The 15,679-nt window shown below is 40.1% G+C and overlaps 1 protein-coding gene across 49 annotated transcripts in view; it reads right to left on the bottom strand.

The window, feature by feature from the left end:
- Positions 1-15,679, bottom strand: part of Nrxn3 (neurexin 3) — a 1,631,407-nt gene that overhangs the window by 806,267 nt on the left and 809,461 nt on the right. For 25 of the 49 annotated variants that reach the window (XM_063261446.1, XM_063261447.1, XM_063261425.1 and 22 more), the window contains 3 exons: positions 14,914-15,104; positions 13,944-14,117; positions 9,262-9,288 (listed from right to left, as the gene is read on the bottom strand). In XM_063261446.1, coding sequence (XP_063117516.1) covers positions 9,262-9,288; positions 13,944-14,117; positions 14,914-15,104 — 392 coding nt within the window. The remainder of the gene's footprint in view (positions 1-9,261; positions 9,289-13,943; positions 14,118-14,913; positions 15,105-15,679) is intronic. The other 24 variants (XM_039111661.2, XM_063261428.1, XM_063261442.1 and 21 more) reach the window with 1 other exon arrangement.

Below are 15,679 nucleotides of genomic sequence, written 5' to 3'. Positions count from 1 at the left end.
AGACATAAGTCTTTGGCATCCATTAAAAGGTGGCTCGGGAATTGAATAGGAAGGGAATTACAGATCATTTCCAAATTCTTCTAAGATGTTCCTCATCTCGTTCAGAGTAAACGCCATGCAGGTAGTACTCAGTGCCTGGCTGTATCATTACTATCCAGTTGATTATTCCATGACTTCTCATCAGTTCACAACCAAGCATGGAGCTCCTTTCAAGGTCATGATCACTAGACTCCTGCCTCCCATACCTATTAACATTATCTACCACCTGTCCCCAGGTCACTGTGTCTCAGCATCCTTCCCACCTCTCTAACATGCTGATTTTCACAGTACTGTCACTGCCTTATGATACAAGCAAAGCTTATGAGCCAAGCTCATTTCCGGGCCCCAGATAGCCCTACTGCTTAGGGCCTGGATCCGGAAGCTCAGTGGTATCAGGCTCTCCAGAGGCTTCTAACACCTTGTCTCCCATTCCAGGTCTATTGTTCCTGACTTCCAGCCCATCTTGGTCCACATATTTTTTTGCTCCTGCTGTAGCCAGATGGTGAGCAACCCCTCATGCAGATTTCCAAAACCCATGATCATCCTTCATTCAAGTTTCAGCTCAGAGAGAGCATGTTCAAGCCACCCTATGAGAAAGCCCCCACCAGCGTCACCCTTTCCGTCTTCGAGTCTTCCTGTCTGTTTTACTTAGCAATTATATGACCTATAACTAAGTTGTTTGTTGAATTTTTTCAGCTAATGGACAGATAATACTTCTATGTTTTTGATTCACAATGTGTTATTCCATCCTCTGCATCCATGTCCTCTACATCCAACTCCTCTCCCAGCCTCTACAGCTATGATTGCAATCATTGAAATTCTAAGCAGAAGAAAATGCATATTTGTCTTTCCATGATTATTAATTTTACTTGGCATAGTCACTTTCATAACTACTGCCATGAATACAGTCTCCCCTTTATCTGTGTGCCTGTGCGTGTGTGCACACGGGTGCATGTATGTGTCAGGGTAGAAGTCTAAATGTGTGCATGGGCATAAAGAGGTCTGAGATCAGACTCAGCTATCATTCTGTGCTATCATACACTTTATCACTGGCCCAGAACACACCAGTCACAGTAAGCTGGCTGACCAGAGAGCCCCAAGAATCTGCCTGTTCCCACTTCCCCAGTGACCTTATTATAGGTACTCACCACCATGCCCCGATGTTTTGTCTAGTTTTTCTTGTTCTGTAGGTTTTTATTAATTCTTTGGCATTTTCATATAATGTACTTCAATCATACTCACTGCTTACCCTTTTATTCCAGTTACTCTCCCCATCGTTTTATAACAGGAGATCTATGGCTTGAACCCGGGTCCTTGTGCTTGCACAGAGACCACTTCATCAACTGAGTGACATCCCTAACCCAGCGCCTCACTTTTTAAAGTCTGAATATGCACATCTGGGTCACTTTTCTTTATCCATTTATCTGATGCCTGCACCTAGCTCATTTCTACTTCTTAGTCACTATACACAATGTTGTAGTGAACATCAGAACAGAGACAGCTCTTTGACACATTGATTTTAATTCCTTTGGATATGTGCCCAGAAGTAGTATCGTTAGATCATATGCTAATTCTATTTTTAGTTTTCTGAAGCATTCCATACTGTTTTCTGTAATTACTGCATTAATTTGCATTCCCACCAACAACATATAATGATTCTCTCTTCTCCACTTTCCTGCCAATTTATCATTATTTCCATCATAGCTATAGTCAGAGAGAGGGATAGAAGAAAGAAAGGAGGAAAGGAAAGAGGGAGAGAAAAAAGGTGGGAGAGAAGAGGATAGGGAAAAAAGGAGAGAGAGTGGGTGAGAAAGAGGGAAAAGAAGAAGGGAAGCTAGAGAAGAAGAGGGGAGAACTTATTTTATTAGTGTTTAAAGCATTTTTTTCTGAAAAATAATTTTCTCTAGAATTTATTAATTATAGTCCATATAAACAAATTTTGGCTTGTAGTCTATTCTTTTTTTGTTTGGGTTTTTTGTTTTATTATTTTTTGTTTTTTTTTTTTTTTGTTTTAAGTAGTATATGGCAGACCAAGCTTTTTCTTTTAACTTAAAAATGAGGTACATTTTGCTGGGCCTGGTGGCACACACCTTTGATCCCAGCACTTGAGGCAGGTAGATTTCTGAATTTGAGGATAGCCTGGTCTACAAAGTGAGTTCCAGAACACCCAGGGCTACACAGATAAACCCTGTCTCAGTAAACAAATAAAACCAAACCAAAACCAAGCAAACAAGAAAATGCAGATATATTCAGGTTCACCATATATTGAAATAGGATTCACCATACCCAGGTCAATGAGAAATGGCTATATCAAATAAAAAAATTAAGTTAAATATAGAACAAAATTTCCAAAATTTCTAAATGATCATAGTTACAATAACTTATTAGCAAAGTATATTTTATTGCAATGTATTCAATGAACATATATGTTCCATTCAACAGTTATTCCATATAAATAATAACTCTTAGAAAAAAAGGAAATTAAAGAGATGTGCCATGTGGGTCACAATGGTGGATTGGGGGACTTCTTCAACAATGTCTCCCAGTCTTTATCCCTTGATAGTAGCTCACCTTGGTAAACCAGAAAGAGAACATGACAATGGCTATGAATGACGTGGCATGCTATTGGTTTGCTGTCTGATTCCTAGCTTGATTTTTCACTGCCCTAGGAACCACACTGTTGTTTGTTTCTTTCATTCTGTGGTTGTCAGATGATAATCTGACAGCTGCCACAAACAGATACTTGTTGATCTGGAATTGTTTTTTTTTTTTCTCCAAGAACTGTCCCAATGCTCCTACTGGATCACCAGTGTTCCCCAAATACACCTCTGAGTCCATGCCTCCTGAGTGGCATGGACTCTTCATGTTCTAGAAAAATAAAGTTAACAGAGGATATTTTATATTTACAGACCCTTGAAGTGAGAAAGCTCGTGACCCTGGTAACGGAGTGGACTCTTCAGTTCTGCTGCCTCAGCAGAATATAATCAAACCAAAATTAATGCCCCAACTAACTGTTGAAGAATGCTGCTGAGCCAGCATCAGCTTCTACCCTGAAGGTAGAACTGGGGCCGTGTCACCAAGGCATCACAGTCTCTCCTACCAAAGGTGTTCAGTTGCTCATGGCTTCTCAGTTGGAAGCTGAGAAAATCATACAATCATCGTGATGGGTAGCAACACGTTAGTGCCAATGTCAGTAACACCTCAGTGGTCTTCAGCTACTTCATCCCCTTCATGATATACTGAGAATACCATACTGCACCATGGCCACAAGAAGGGGTTGAAACTTAAGATGTGCTGATGAAGCTTTTCTCCCCCAGCAGCCTCTGATCCATGGTCTGTGTTTAACCAGCATCATCCAAGACAAATTGATTTGTTTCATGCATTGACGTTAGTGGTATATAATGATCCCAGCATTGGCCATTGGAAGCTACCTCGTATTTGTCTTGTCAATTGGCTCGCAGAACTGCTAAGAATCTCTGTTACAGAACAGGCCACAGAACACCTAAGTCATCAAAGATTCATGAACCAAATCTTATGCTTAAATGGTAAAAGAAATAATATTCCATGGCAATGAGGAGGCAAGAGTGCACACTACCCCAGGTAGAGGAGGGATGATAAGAAAGTCAAAACAGCTGTTATCATAATCCTTCTTGCTTTGACCCCCTATTTTGGGGTTACCTGAACCTAGATATCCAACAATGGCATCACCCCCTTTTTAAGATCGAAGACAAAAATTTGAAGTCAGTGACTTTAAAATGCAAACTAAGGCCTCATTATACATATATCACCAAAATGAAGACATGAAGCAAATCCATTTGTCTTAGATCTGGTTAGTTATACCCAGATCACAGATCAGAGACTGCTGGGGAGAAAAACGTCATCAGGACATCTTGTCTCAAAGTCTTTTCATGCCCATGCTGCAGATTTTACTTCTTCCCCCTCAGCACTTATTTATTGTTGTGTTGGATCAATACAGGGTAGGGAAAAATAAGAGAGAGAGGGAAAGGGAGGGGGAGAGGGAGAGGGACAGGAAGAGGGAGACACATGAGGAAGAACAAGAAATACAAGAAGAACAGGAAAAAAGAAGAAAGGAGGAGGAGGAATGGTGTGCTAGCTAGTTTTATGTCAATATGACACAGTCTACAGTCATCTGAGAGGACGGAATCTCTATTGAAAGAAATGTCTCATTAGATCTTGTTTTAGGAATGCAGGTTAGGACATTCTTAACTAGTGATTGATGTGGGAGAGTCCAGTCCTTTGTGGGTAGTGCGAACCCTGGGCTGGTGGTCCTGGGTACTATAAAAACAAACAAACAAACAAACAAACAAACAAACAAAACAGGCTGAGCAAACCACAGAGCAGCACTCCTCCATGGCCTCTACATTTCCTCTTGTATCTGAGTCCTGCCTTGTTTGAGTTCCTGTCCTGACTTCCTTCACTGATGGAGTATGCTATAGAAGTGTAACCAAAATAAATCTTTCCTCCTCAATCTGCTTTTGGCCATGGTGTTTCATCATAGCCATAGAAAACATAACTAGGATAATGAGTATGGAGTAAACAGCATTAGAAATAATCAAAATAATACTTCATGAAAAACTCTCTCCAGCTTAAAGTCATTCAGATATTTTCTAGTTCTCTATATACCCTGTGTACCTATAGTCAATTACAAACGTAAAACCTATGACATAATAGGAAAAGAAATATAGCTTTAAAATCCAGTTCTAGTATTTACTATCAATATAAATGTAGCCTAGTTAAACTTAGTTTCTGCATCTTTACGATGTAGATTAAATGATTCTACTTCATGCGGTGAGGCTTAAGTGACATACCTTATGTAAAGTTTATAAATGGGATAGGATGGCACGAAATAATTTACAAGTCTGCATCATTCTCCTGAACTCAACAACTTTCAATACATGACATCACCAGTTCTTCTGAATGGGAAAATTGGGATTTTTTTTCTTCCGACTTAAGTTGGGTATGAAGTTGGTGAGATGTTCAGAAACAGATTATGTAGGTGGTATTGACCCGACCCCTTATCCTTGAAGGATGAAATCAAGAACTGCTGTGAGATCTTCAGCTTCATTTCTGCCCCTCTCTTTATTGCACATTCTTAGAAAACCATTCCAAATGGCAAACCATTTTTGAAGAACTGATCTCTTTTAAGTCAGTTGCAACAACATTTCATCACATAAAATACAATGGAGAACCTGATTCAGCCATTAGCTTTGAGGAAAATGAGGTAAAAAAAATATAACTGTATTCCTTGTATCAAAATTGAAAAATTAAAATGTTCCTCACAAATCAAAGGTAAATGTCAGTGTCCTCTAAAAATACCTTAATAGAGGGTCAATGAGATGGCTTAGTGGGAGCAAAGATACTCATGGATGAAGTTGATAACCCTTGGTTTCTTCCCGAGGACCCATATAAGGGAAGGTGAGAACTTGCTGTCAAGCATTGTTCTCTGAACTACACTACACCTGCATGTACCCAGGTATGTCCACTTACATACTAACCACCTACCTCAGTGAATAAATCAACACAGGATAATTTCAAAAGTGAAATTTAAAAACAAAAATGTCTTAACAGAACTTCAGATTTTTAAGGCATTTAAACCCCAAAATATTAACCTTCTATAAATAGCCAGCATGTAACCCTTGTTACCCTGCGCTAATTAATCCTGGATGCCTCACTTTCTTGCTTACTATCTGGGAACAAGAACAGCTAACATTTCTGGTAAAGAAGATATTGAATTCTAAAAATAAGACCTGTTAAGGAAAACCACAGTGAACAGAAAGAAGTAATTCTGACGAACTGTCTGGTTGGATGAAGCATGCTGCTTTATTCCCCATGGTTTTCCTTTGGTTTGTTTCTTTTTCTTTGTTTTGTTCCTTTCTTATAAAGAGAAGGTTTTACAGAGATTTTTTTCTTCTCTAGTGAGATCCACCTTGGAAACCTAAAGAAATGATCAATACGCTTCTGAGTTCAATAGGAGGACCATGTTATAAATGGATGACGAAGAACTCTCAAACTGATGGCATCTCTATTCCGCTGAGTAGGACCCACAGCCTTCCCTCAGGCTCATATAGAGCTTGGTGTGCATACAAGACGGCCATCTATTCTTTGCATTCTTTTATCTATAATGTGTCTCTGTTATCAAGCAGGTAGGAAAAAGAGCTTGTTTCCATCCGGGATACCCTGAGCATCTTCTGGGAGGGAACATTTTTCCATTCTTTGGCCAGTAGCGTAACAGAGCCTAGGAACCTTCCCCTTCTCCCTGGCATTCGTACCTTCACTTCTCATCTTTCTCTCTGTCTTCAGCTACCATACTTCCCATCAGTTTCTACTCTGGAGGAATGGGCCAGGAAATCTTTACATAATACAAATCAGACCCAAATTTCAATTACTCCCTGATAGCACCTTCGGGATAAATCCAACTCCTTACAAGGAATGTCAGCTATTCTATCTCCACTCCCCGCCTCAGAATCATCTATCACGTCTCCACATGCATATTATTTCACTTTAATTGGACAATCTTTATTTCCTTGTACCTGCCAAGCTCTTACATGAGTTTCCTCTATAAATTCCCCTGAGAAATACCTGCTATTTAGTCTCAGCTAAAATTCTGCCTGAGACATTTTCCTTAAACACTCACCTTGACTCCCTTTAACCATTCAGGCTCGTCAGCTTCCTCCCTGCTCACATGACACCATGTCTAACTCCAGCACAGCAGTTTTCATTCAGCAATGCAATTATTGGCTGCTTTCCTGGCTTCTCTGATATGCAGACAGCATAATCTACACTCCTAGATAAATGTGTGATATACAGGAATAGCCGAATCTCTTCCAGTTAAACCAAGAAGCACGATCATTAAGGAAGTTTTTTTTAATTAAGTAAATAAAACACAATCCAGTAATACAAGTAAGAGGACTCAAACTATTGATTATTAGCCCAGACTACAAATGTCACTCCTCATAGCTCATTCTTATATACATTTCAGAGTCCCTTTGCCTCTGCATTGTAAACTGCCTTGTTTCTTTATTGTGTTTTTACTGCCCTTGGTACTTCATGCTACAAACTATCTCTGTCCACAGGTTATTGCTGTCAGCTTATGAGCAATATCTATCCATTTGTGTCAAGAAAACAAAAAATGAAAGTGACTGCATCCTAGAGTTAAGTTGCCATAAAACAGGGGAAGAGTAAGATGATCCAAAATAATTACAAATATAAGCTCTTGAGACAAACAAGAGACTCCTCCATCATTACAAGAAGGAAAGTTTATGGCAACACAGGATTGATGTAAAAATGCATGTTTCTAAGCATGCTTTTGTAAAAGCAGGCTGGTAAGATACTTTGATGTCTTTTCTCCCCCAATATGCATACATTTGGTAAACCATTTGTGGTAACCAGATTGTCCAATCACTCCTTTATATAACTGTCAAATACCATGTTTGCACCTTGGTATAGTTTTGTGTTTTGAATGTGACATGTTCCCTGACCCTGAGTTTAAACACTTTGCTCCGATTTGGTGGCGGTTTGGGGAAATGTGAAGAATCTTTAGGAAGTAGATCATTACAGGAGGGAATGGGTCATTGCAAACACCAAGCTTAATGTCTGTAGTTTGGGCTAAAGTCCTATCCATTCTCTGCTTCCTGACTAGGGATGCAGTGAGACCAGTCCCCTCACACTCTGCCAGCTCTGACATGAAGAACTGGACCATCTCTTAAGCCATGAACCAAACTAAACTCCTCTTCTGTAAGCAGCTTTTGTCAGATACTTTTTCACAGCAAGGAGATAAGTTAATTAACACAGATGGGTACTTTAAGATGATTTTGCCACATACAGAGTCCCTAATGAGAAACTCTGAGCTAGTGTCTAGAAATTCAAAATCTATGCAGTTAATACATTGAAGAACATGATAATATATAGTTTTCTCACTTAACCTATTAAATCTGATCCAATGGAGCTGTAATCACTTTAGACTATCATACACTGTATATTGAATCCTCTTACGTCTGCTTCCGTTCTACTTCCAGAAAAATATGCTGTGGTCGCTTTTCGACAAATATTCATAATGCCTAAAACAACATTATGCAAGAGGGCTATCTGCTTTAAAACAGAATGCTGTTACAAAGCATGCTTGCAGTTCAAGGTATGGGTTCTTTCCACGAATTATAATATATTCCAGGACATATTTCAATTTGCTAAGAAGAGGTGAAGAGAAAAGAACTACACCCAATGGGCTGCATATCAAGGAAGTCACAGCAAAGGAAATGGTCCTAGAGATGAAATATCCCTTTCAAAAGGTACCTTTGCCTTCCCCAATTCTCACAATTTGGCCTGATTGCAGATTCGGCAGTGGCCATCTGAGGCTTCCTGCCCTGCTTGCCATAAGACATCTAAAATGCTCTGTTCCTCCTTTGTTATTCTGAGTCAAAGCAGCCTGACCCAACAGGAATGATGGGCCATTATTGCTGTGCGACATGTCTCTTTGAATGACAGCAGCAGTGACTTTTCCCGAAGATATTCACTGACATCTCCCAGGCAGGCGTCCTTTGTAGGGTATTCTGGATCAAACCCACAGACACTCTGTTTCCCCAAGAGTACTTTTTCTGCTTAGATCACACAATAGAAAATTAAAGTACTCTACCAAAATCCCCAAATGAAATATAAATCTTTGCGATGTTTTAATGACATTAATACCTCCCACATGCCTAAAATATTTCTTTTAAATGAGTTGAGAGAAAATGATATGGCCGTTCATAAGGTCCAAGCACTTAAATGCTCTGTTCTAGAAAATGACCTCCCTGACCTAGAGAGTAATAAATTAAGAACTCAAGTGGCCACTTTTTCCTTTCCAATGTTCTTCCTCCTATCCATGCTGAATAACTTTAAAGGAGCCCTCCATGGCAAATACAGGGAGAAGTATTAGTTATTTCCAGAATGGATCCTGTTAGGAGTTAGTGATAGCTTAGGATGGGTCTCTTTGGTCCTACCCAGAATGGAGTCATACCCCCATGGCATATCCTCTGTTCGATAATATTTCATGTGTATTTTTTTGTTTTTTTTTTGTCACCCTTTGGGAAGAACACTGGCTTCAGCCCCCTCCCCAACAATGGCTGCTGTCTAAGAAGTGTGACAGCTAGAAACCCTCTAATATAACAATACCAAGGGTCACACAGGGCATCTTTCAGTCCAAAGTGGTACAAGAGCCTTCTCTACCTTGCAGGTCAGCTTTGGTCAACGCAACTTTGTTAGCAAAAGAACAGAAAAAGCGAAAACAATAACCAAAGGTTAGTTAGAGTAGAGTCAACTGGGTAACAATACAGAAACAAAAAATGCAGTCTGCATAGCCAACATCACTCAGACAGACACTTGAAATGCTCTACAAGGTCACCAGAGACAGCACAGACACGAGGATGCACAGACCAGGGCAGAGCAGGCCTCTTGGGAGCCGAGTCAGCAGAGCTGGGGCAGGGAAAGAGTGAACTTGACAAAGCACAAGCGAAGGGCAGGAAGAGTCTTCCCACACATACACAGCCAACCCCAAGGCATTCAGTCTAGAGATAAAGGCAGCATGTGGCCAGACTGAAAGACACATGTGCACATTCAAAGCCCACAAAAATACTTTACAACATTTAGGAGTTAAGCATAAGAGCGTCACCAGGCCACCCCAATCTCTTACACCCTTGAAAATGCCACCAAGGAATATGGCACCAGAGTCAGTCATTTCTCTTCAGATGACACCCTGGGGACACCAAAGAGCTTAATTTTTTCAATTTGTAGGAGTATAAGCAAATGTTTGTGGGCAAAAAGGAAAAATGAATGTCCTTTTTTTATTGATTCATGCCAGTTCCAAAATGAAGCACGTGGTGCTTTCTCTCAGATGTTTACCCTCCACAACTGTGCAAGAGCACTTCTGCTTAGCATGCCGCAGCCTCTACTGCTGAGTTGATCTCAACAGGTGTTTATCAGCCAAGTTTGAAGTAAGACATTATTTAAAAAAAAAATCATGCCCAAATTAGAGGCCAATGTCACAGCTAAAATTTGACTGGAAATCAGACTTCATTTCTAAATCAGAAACATAAATTCAAAACCTACTTCAAAATCATTCTTAGTTACTAAATAAATAAATTAATAATCTAAAAACCAAAGAATGCCAAATTTAGATATTTTAAAATAATTTCTAACTCATGACTTCTTATGTATGTTCTTGGAAGGTCAGATAAAGGAAAGATAATAGGTTTACTCATTAGGGATCTTAAAATATCAATGCCACTGACTTTGGCAAGAAAGTGTAGCATATCTTAGATAGCTTAACCTAAGTATATAAAAATAGCTTATTTGCCATTTTAAGTAGAACCAGAACCAGGTCTTCTTTTTTTTTTTTTTTTTTTTTTTTTTTTTGGAAATGACATCTTATCCACATCCACAACTTGATTACTATTCTCTATAAGAAATAATACCAAGTTCCATACTCTCTCTCCCATGCATTCCATGTGCCTTATACCATAAGATATTTTTCAGAGTCACATGCGAAGTGCAAGAGACTCATGAAAATGGAATCCTTTGTCGTTTCTACAAGGCCTGAGGTCCTTTGTTTTGCTTTTCTACTATCCTTTACAGTGTCATTTCCACAGAACACTAAAAAGGCACCCAGGACCTTCTCTGGAGCCTTATTCACAATGCTGCAAACTTCCAATGATAGTAATTTATGCCTTAACCCACTTTTTGGCCATTTTTCCTTGCCACTTAAGCTAATTATCTAAGTCATTTGTGTCCAATAAACAAGGACCTCCCTCCCTCCCTCGGCACTCAGCCTGTACTTCATCCCACCCAGTAGGGAAGTCTTAATGCTCAGTGGGCAACCACCATTATTATCTCCATGGCAATAGAGTGCATGTGATTAGGCCCTCGGGCTTTGCCATAGACGGATGGGAGAGCCATCGAGTCGCCGTATCCGGCTTTGAGCAATCAGAGTACTTAGAGAAAGGCTGGAGTCCACCATAATGCATGTGGTGAATCGCCCAAGCTGAGGGAGAGCTTCAGGCAGAGCTGGGAATCATGGCCCCAGTACGATATGGGTAATTTCCTTCTGCTGGAGCTCTCACTGTTTCCCCTAAAGCTCTCCCGAGCGGGGTTCATGCCTCCCTTCTGTCTTTACCGTAGAAGTTAGTTTAAACTTCCTTTAACTCCAGTATTGTAGCTCCATTTCGTAATAACTCCATGTTTCATGTTCTGTGGAGTTTTGCTACCACTACAGCAGCCAGACACGCATGTGGCAAGCGAGTTTCAAATGTGTGTGGCCTGAACTCAGTCGCTGCTGCAAAGGTACACAAGCTTTGGAAGGTTTAATAACAATCAAAAGGATACAAAATACCCATGAGCCATCTTATGGCACACATTGAAATGCTGGTTATATTTGCTTAACTAAGATAAAATATATACTGAAAACTAATTTCCTGTTATGTTACACATTTTGAAATATGACTATTAGGAAATTTTAAATTACATGTGTGACTTGTGCTATATTTCTCTTTTTTTTATTTGCATGTGGGTCGTATGAGTATACGTCCAGGTGCTGTGTGAGCATGTTCATGCGTACAGAGGCCAGAAGTTGATGGCAGGCATCTCCTTCCATAGCTTTGTGCCTTATCTACTGAGGCAGAATCTTTCACTTGAACTCAGAGCCTACTATTCAGCTAAGGTACCAACTCCACTTGCTCTAGACATCTCATCTCTGTTTCTGTGGTCTGGGACTGAGGATGACCTACTCAGCTTTTATGTGGATTCTGAGGATGTGAATTCTGGTGCTCATGCTTGCGGAACACTTGCTTTACCTGCTAAGTCATCTGCCCATCCCTTACACTACAGTTCTATTGGACTACAGTTCTATTGCGTAGTAGAGCTTGAGGGCTAAGTAGATTTAATATGAATGACATAAAACACTTTAAAAATAATTTGCTATTTAAACAGTACCTTGTATTTTCTTTTCTTAAAAAATATTATTTTCAGTTATGTGTGTGAGAAAGTATGTCTGTGTGTCTTGTGTAGGTATGCACAAGAGAGAGAGAAAGAGAGAGAGCGCAAACAGGAAGGCAGTGCAAGAACAAAGTGTTGGTCCACTGAATGTAGTGTTATAGGTCATATAATATGGGTTCTAGGAGCTGAATTTGCATCCTATGGAAGGGCAGGACTGCTTTAGACTTCTTAGCCATATAGCTTAACCCTGCTTTCTGCTTTTAATATGTAATTTTGCATTGTAATTTAACTTGATACAGTACATTCTGAGATAAGCTCAACTCCTGTCATCCCAACACCTTCTAAAGTAAGAGTCTCAGTCGAATGCTAAATACATCATTTTTTCCCTGCATTGTCATATAGCATCTGAAGAACTATGAGGAGACCAGTAAGTCCAAAAAAAGTGGTCAAGTTGAATGAAATTCTGCAGCATTTTCAGGAAAACACAAAATGGCTACCTCAAATCCCTTTTGATGACTAACCTCTTGTCCATCATACACAGAGATAAACATACAAGCACACAGATACAGATACATAGACACATAGACACACACACACACACACACACACACATATTTAATGGCCATCAGAATATCAGAATTAAAAACATTGTCTTGGTCAAAGGATACCTGGAGGCATGTCAAAGGGATGATCCTTTTGACACTAGTACCAGGCAACTGACTCAGGCAAGGCAAACATCTTTTGTAGCACAAGTTAGCCTGAGAAGCATTTGCAAAGCTGCCTTAAAGGGATAGAGATAACTCAAATGGAAGCTGCTTTAAACGCAGTGTTCATGAACTTGAACACAGGAAAAAAGTGAACAGTTTTGACATGGAAACCGAAAGATGGGTGTAAGGAAACACAGTACGTTGCACAAAAGACCATTAGGCTCGGCCAAAAGAACAAAGATGTAGATCTTGGTGACCGGTTGGGCATCACCTTTGCCTGTAGATGACCTGAAAGTTATTTCTCTGGCCAACTGAGAGCAGGAATGAACCCAGAACGTGTACACTACTGCCCTCTGCTGGCTAAAACTAAGCTGTTGGCGCCGTCACCAACAACTCTGGAAAGATGCTACTTTCACCATCTACAGAAACAGGCTGAGCATGGTTGTTGCGCAGCGTGGGTAAACATGCAATGCTATTATGTGTCTCCCGTGAGATAATATCCAGGAACGGTAATCCCGCATTTATCCAGTACCCACTAGGTATCAGGCATTTTGTATCTTTCAGATTTTTTTTTCATACTACTTTTGGAAGTGCCCATTATTGTCCCATTTGGCAGAGAAAGAAAAGCTAGATCTGAATGGTTAAGTAAATTATCAAATGTCAGCTGAACCTTAATCCAGGTCTTCCTAGTGTAGGAACAAAGTCTATTCCTTGACAGTACCCTGAGGACTGAGGTGCAGAGCCTGATCCAGCAAGCACTCAATAAATACCAGTTCCCTTCCATCATCATGACAGTGGGACATCATTTCTCTGTCTCCCAGTGGATTTGCGTCAAATAATCAAATAATTGGTGACACCAATATGGACTCTTTGCGTTGTCCTTTACTGTTATTAAAATAGAAATCGCTAGTGCTCTTTGAGCCACTCTGAAAACAAAGGCGCAAATTGGGAGACGTTTGATGTCCATGACAGCGAAGGTGCTTCACCACTAAGTATGCGACCCTAAAAGGACATCTGCCAGCATGCCTTCTTAAAGCCCATGGCACATGTCCGGCATACTCAACCAGTGACAAGAGGACACCAATGAGGATGCGCTGTTGGATGGTGAATGAGATTAACAGAGGATGGTTAAACTGAGGAGAGAGGCACTGGCAGAGCAGCAAGGGAGCTCAGTGCTGTGACAAGGCTGAACTTTAGAAGGAAGAGGAATTCTACCTTCACAGCCTCGATCAATCTGTCCACTCCTGTGGAGAGCATCGTTGATGAGATCAGGCAGGCGCCCATTCAAGTCCACAGAGGCCAGGCAACCCTGAAATCCATCCCGAGAGGCCACGAGCTTTGGAAGGTTGCTATACATGCCCTGGGCTAAGCCAGCCATATAGAGGTCACCTAGAAAGAAAGGAACAAGATAAAGGAGCCTGAGTAGAGAAGGAATGTGGCAGCCATGTTCGCTAATGCTTAAACACCTTAGACTATTTCCTAAATGATGATAATACAACAATGGGGGCAGAGGGGTGGGTCAGCTAACGTAAGAATAACTACCAGAGTTTTTAAATTATTAAAGTTAAAAAACTAAATATTTCTTACAGGTCATTCATTCTGTATCTAACATCTCACAAGGTTTGAATCACCATATGAACTGTACAAAGTAGGTTCTATCTAATTAAATGAAGATTAACAACAATTTCAACAATACAACCATTTATTGCATAGTTTTTATGTGTTTGTTAGAAATAATATGCCGAGTGTCTTACAGACATCCCATCAAACATCTAACAATGCATGAGAGTAACCACTACTACGTCCTTTTGGTTTATGCATTATTACACAGTAATGAATATGGCTGCAATGGCACCCAGGCAGAAAGGACTGAGCTGAATCTTTTCCCTCTCTAGTAAGGATCTGCACACATTTTTAAATCTTATTACTTATCACTTATCACTTATCACTTCATCTTCTGGACCCCCAAAGACATTCCTAATATCAACAGAGATCAGGAAGCATTTTTGAGGTGTGGTCTGTATAGAAACTGGATAAATGGCTTTGTTGTATAATTCAATAGTTTTCAAATGGAACATGTGTGGTACAAAAGTATGGCTGGAATTTCTAACCTGGAGATTCCCAGTGGAAGCAACCTATTTGTTGAGAGAAGGGTTCTAAAATACAAATTCAATATAAGGATTACCTTTCAAATCCAGATTCTTGGCACCATTGATGACCTGAGTGACTACCTTGGTGTCCACTTTCAGGCTGTGGGTATTACTGTTGTCCCGAGTGATGACAACGTTGTGCCACTGGTTGTCATTCAGAGGACGGTCACTGTTGCCTTTGATCACATTGGGACCATTGCCAAGATCAAACACATAGTGTATGTACCTACAAGAGACACAAAAGCATACACTCACTTCAGGGTCCATAAAGTAGTTCAGTGGTAATCGAATATATATCAAAAGCAAGGGGCTTTAAATTTCCCAATCTAGCCTGACATAACATACCAATTAAATACACTTATAGTTACCAATAATTATCAGATTATTCATTATTTCATTTCCATATTCGGTGACTCGTAGAGTCTTCTTTAATTTTTTTTTTAAAGTCAAGGCCTTACAATATAGTACAAGTTGGACTAGAACTCATAATCTTCCCTCCACAGACTCTCTAGTGCTGGAATTCTGGGCATGGATTCACACCCAGCCCCAAGTCTACTTTTCTAATGCTCCACAGTAATATCTAGATCTAAGAAATGGTACAGTTAGGAGCCTACAAAATACTAGAGGACAGTAATAGAATTCAGTGTTATATCAATCGGGAATTGTTTGTTTTATTTGTTTGAAATAGTCTTATGTAGCCCAGGTTGACCTTGAGTTTGCTTTCCTGAAGAGACTGGCCTTCAACTACTGACCCTCTTATCTCTACCATACCAGTGCTAGATATACTGGACTATGCCATCA

Source organism: Rattus norvegicus, chromosome 6 (assembly GCF_036323735.1).
Source record: "Rattus norvegicus strain BN/NHsdMcwi chromosome 6, GRCr8, whole genome shotgun sequence".
NCBI lineage: Eukaryota > Metazoa > Chordata > Mammalia > Rodentia > Muridae > Rattus > Rattus norvegicus.
Note: the sequence above shows the minus strand (reverse complement) of the source record. Positions and strands in the feature narration are given on the sequence as shown.